Source organism: Atta cephalotes (genome assembly GCF_000143395.1).
Source record: "Atta cephalotes unplaced genomic scaffold scaffold00006, whole genome shotgun sequence".
Lineage (NCBI taxonomy): Eukaryota > Metazoa > Arthropoda > Insecta > Hymenoptera > Formicidae > Atta > Atta cephalotes.
In genome coordinates this window covers 3640376-3644888 of record NW_012130070.1, presented here as the reverse complement: position 1 = coordinate 3644888, position 4513 = coordinate 3640376, and the positions used below count along the sequence as shown (strand labels likewise).

Sequence of the window (4513 nt, the reverse complement as noted above, 5' to 3'; positions counted from 1 at the left end):
AATTCGACGATAACGTCGATCATCTCGAGTGTGCTTAAATGGGACTACTTAACTCGATAAAACGATAAAAGAAGAGGACTATTACTGGGATTCGCGAGACTGATTACGCTTTATTACAGCTTGTAACAAATAGTACTTCTCTTGCAAAACACTTGATATCATAATTAACGTTACTGAAGCGTACAAGAACACAGGAAGATTTCTATAGTCAAATTGTGTGAAGGTAAAATTTTCGAATTTATTTCGAGGCTAAGGAATAAGTATATATAGTTGTCCGTTTATGTTATTTACTATTATTTAAGTTGTAGAAAATTAATATGTTAATTAATTTATAATACAAATGTTATTAAAAATAGAGATAGACTCGAAAATTTTGAGTGTCTCATCTTTTGCTCCGATTTTGTGACTTCTAAGAAAGCAATCTGTTACTTTCTCATCCAGGTTTTTTAGATTTTTCTTTGTACATTGAATCTAATCTATCTAAATCCCTATATTTTTAATAAGTTGTATATTACAAATTGATTTTCTACGTTTCAAATCTAGTAGTAAATAACATCTATAGAATCATGTTCATTTATTTCTTTCACTGAAATAAATTCGCAATTTCATTTTCAATTTGATAATATAAATCTTCCCCCTCCCCTTATGAAACGCAATGTCGGTATATATTTTATGAATCTGGACATAAGTATTAGGTTAGGGAAACAATCTGTTTACAATTTGGTAAAGACTTTTTTAATAATCCATATATTCTATTTTTTTTAAATTAGCAATTACATCACTTGTTAGAGCAGGTTGCAACATTTCAGCTTTAAGAATCTGTATTTTTAATTATGATACGATAATTTTTAATGAAGTTATGAATAATAAAGTAAGAATGTTCCTTTTTATTTAATCAGTGAGTAACTCAGAAACAATCGTAGGAATATTTTAAAAAAATGATTTTATAGAAAAAGCTTCACAATAGTCAAAAATTTTTTTGGGCTACATGCTACAGACTTACAAAGTGAAAAGAAAATTTTTCATTTTTTTAGCTCATTTTCTATATTTTAGTAAAACTCACATAAATTCAAAAAATACAGTAATTATTCGAAAATAGAGATTTCAAGCTTTAAAAAATTTTTTTTTTTTATTTAAATTTTGCTCATTTTTAACAAAGATATTGATAGGAAAGGTTTTCTATCAACTTGTAAAAAGACTTTTTTCCTAATCCAATATTATACCTATGTGCAGATTCTATAGAGATTTCATTTCGTTGTGTCATATTTAAAAAAAATATCGTACAGAAACAAACGCATCTTAGCAAATCTTTCTTCGCACGCATGCATGCATACAACACGCACGCAACAGAACACGCGCATCTATTGAATAATATTTAATTTAAACAAATCGCCAATTGCATTTCGCTGGAGCTCGTCTTTTGCGATTGTTACTTTGTGTGTGCAATCTCGCAATGAGCTACATTAATTTTTATGAATTATATCTGGAAATAACTATTGAGTTTTCACAGCACGAGCACATATTCTAAACTTTTCCCTTTGATTATCGTGAAAAATTGGAACGCAAGTTGTTTGTCAGAAAGGAACGTATCAAGAAAAAAATAATGTAAACGCCAAAATCGGCCAAAACGACGCATTATTCCTCAGTTTTATTAATTTTGAAACATAAAAAATTATTTTCAACAATTCATATCTTGCCAATAATATATGCTAACAATGTATATTGAACATCTTAAAAATAACAAGACTAATAAACAAATCCTCTCAATTCGCCGACACTAATATAAGAGTATATCTAAATAAAGAAACGTTATATATAATCAACTAAAAGCACACAACTTTTTCGTGGCAAAATCCGATCTACGCTGTAACCGTTTCTATATATATCGCAGAACATATTTTCAATTCCAATTGAAAAATTTAACATAATCCAATTAATCAATTCTCAATTGCGAGATTATACTTAGGGCGTTTGGTTATTTCCAAAAGTTCTTTATACAATAGTTAGTCTTAATTTATCATTCTTTGAATGTGTCGAAATATCTAGATCTCGTTTCCTAGCCGGTCGCTCTTCCATTTACTTATAGGTATGTTTATTGTTTATGACATGTGTATATAAAAAAATATGAATCGTCTCGTTTCTTCTATTAGAGGTAGATACGCAGGAAACAGAAGCGATATTCTCTTATGTTATTTTTTACCATTTTTTTTTCTTTTGGGTGCATTTTAATCATTATATGCGCCAGGTCATCTCTCTTGCGATTAAAAGTAATCCTCTTCTTCGAAATTAATCGCGTTGTTTGGATTCGTTTAAATCACACTTTACAAAGTGCGCAACACAATAATTATAACACGTTAAAGCATACTTAGATAAAAAAATAATAATGATTAATTGCCGCAAGAGAGAGAAACAAATTTCGGATTAAACACGAACCTACAGATATTTTGTAAAATAGTTACGTGGCATCTGGTGCAATAATCCAACAATTTCTACCTATAGCACTTAGGGTGCCAACTAATTTTAATTTACTTACATACATTTCTATAATATAATAAAATAATTAGCTGGTCTATATATATATATATATATATATATATATATATATGAATGTGTGTGTGTATGTGTGTATGTGTGTGTGTGCGTGTGCGTGCGTGTGTGCGTGTGTGTGTGTGTGTGTGTACACACACACACATACACACACACACACATACTTCAAAGACACAAGAGCCTATAAGTAGGAAGTTACAATTTTTTCTCTTACCTGACAATAAACACTTTTTTTTATTGCAAAAGAATTCGTGTTCTACATTTGGTTAAGTCCAAACTAACACTGGTTTTGTACGCGCACACGTATAAAGATGTGTATGCAAATATATACAATTACTGGATTGAAAGACAAACTATTAAAAAATGGAACATTAATGGAAAGTTGCAATGTCTGCATATACAACTATTTTATGTACATAAATTCGATTATGCAGAGTAGCGATACAAATAATTAATGAGCGTTAAAATATTAATTGAAGCATTATAAACAAGAACCAAGTAATATCCTACTCCGCTTGTTCTTTTTGATAGGAAATGCGCCGTAATCTAACGGAACGTTGAATCTCTTGACTACTTCGTCGTTTTACTAAATTGCTTTTATTGCGTCTCGCTATTTCTCTTAAACACAAGACGAAAAGATGCTGCATCGTTCCTCGAACTTGATATCTTAGCTTATGCACGACACTCCAGTACAAGATCGTACGTTCACAATTATTCTCATCACTTTTCAGCATCGTTATTTTTAACAGTTGAAAGATGATTTATCGTTGATCACCAACGATGAACACCTTACATCGGCGGCACATCTCGGATAAGATGACGCGGATGTTTAATGGCATGGATTTGTGTAAAATAACAGCAATGCGGCGACTGGCATCTCCGTAACGCGTAATAATAACGTTCTTGATGGCTGCAACGTTTCGCGCTAATGTACATCGCCGACTTGACGTCAGTCAGAACTGCTGCTATTGCCGAAATATTCTCCGGCATCGCCGCGACATATTGGACACGTTCGGTTAGACTGTATAATGAAATTAACATTTGGAGAATATAATTAAAACATCTCGATTAAGTTAAAATCAAGAGAAATATTGTATGACTCACCTTAAGCCATTTATCGATGCATTTAGAATGAAATTCATGAGAACACGGCAGAACACGTAGAGATTGAAGCGCTTCGAAATCACACATACACACGACACAATTGGTTTGATCGCCCTGATGTGTCTCTGCATTGAATTTGTAAGAGGGCAGCTGTTCGACTTCCGCGCGTGTCAAACCCCGCGGCTTAGCTTCGCCCAGTCTTTCAGCTAAGGATAGTAACGCCTCATAGTTCTCCGTGACCGAATCGGGTGAAGACAATTCAGCCTGATTGTAGGGGGACAATGGTGGATTGCTAAACATCGCTCTATAAATAAATATTATCGTGTGAATTAAATTAGTATTTTGCACGCCCTTAAGAATTATAATTATACGTTCAAGCTTTACGCACAAGAAGTGTAATAAATATCCCGGATAAGCCATAGGTAATTGCGTTGTATTCCTCCATCTACCGAATCTCGGCCGTCGCAAGACGTTGGATGTTAATCGTCGAGTTCTATTCTGTACAATTTCCAATTGACTGTTTCGCGTTTCCGATAAGAATAAGGGTGGCGGTGTCGTCACCTGCGTAAGAGCTGGTGGAGAATACGAATGTGGTAACGGCAATGGTGCACCAGCTGCGGCACCCACTCTATGGTGATGATGGGACTCTATCAATTCGAGCTCAACTTCTCTCTAGAAATATTAATATAAAAAAAGAACATTAGTAATTACGTAAAAATATTGTAGTTTAATGAAAATTTTTTTCTGGAGGATTTATATGTAATATTCAATGTCCAATATACAGGATAATCCGGTAATGATTGCATAATCTCTCGTGAGCAGGTAGAGCGGATTGAATTGAAAAGTCTTCTACTATTTTGCA

At 32.9% G+C, this 4513-nt stretch overlaps 1 protein-coding gene across 1 annotated transcript in view; it reads right to left on the bottom strand.

Moving 5' to 3' along the window:
- Positions 1–3496: 3496 nt before the first annotated feature.
- Positions 3497–4513, bottom strand: part of LOC105626820 (RING finger protein 44) — a 15625-nt gene continuing 14608 nt past the window's right edge. The window contains exons 2-4 of the mRNA XM_012208114.1: positions 4040–4323; positions 3652–3955; positions 3497–3568 (exon numbers count right to left, since the gene is read on the bottom strand). Of these exons, the coding sequence (XP_012063504.1) occupies positions 3497–3568; positions 3652–3955; positions 4040–4323 (660 nt within the window). The remainder of the gene's footprint in view (positions 3569–3651; positions 3956–4039; positions 4324–4513) is intronic.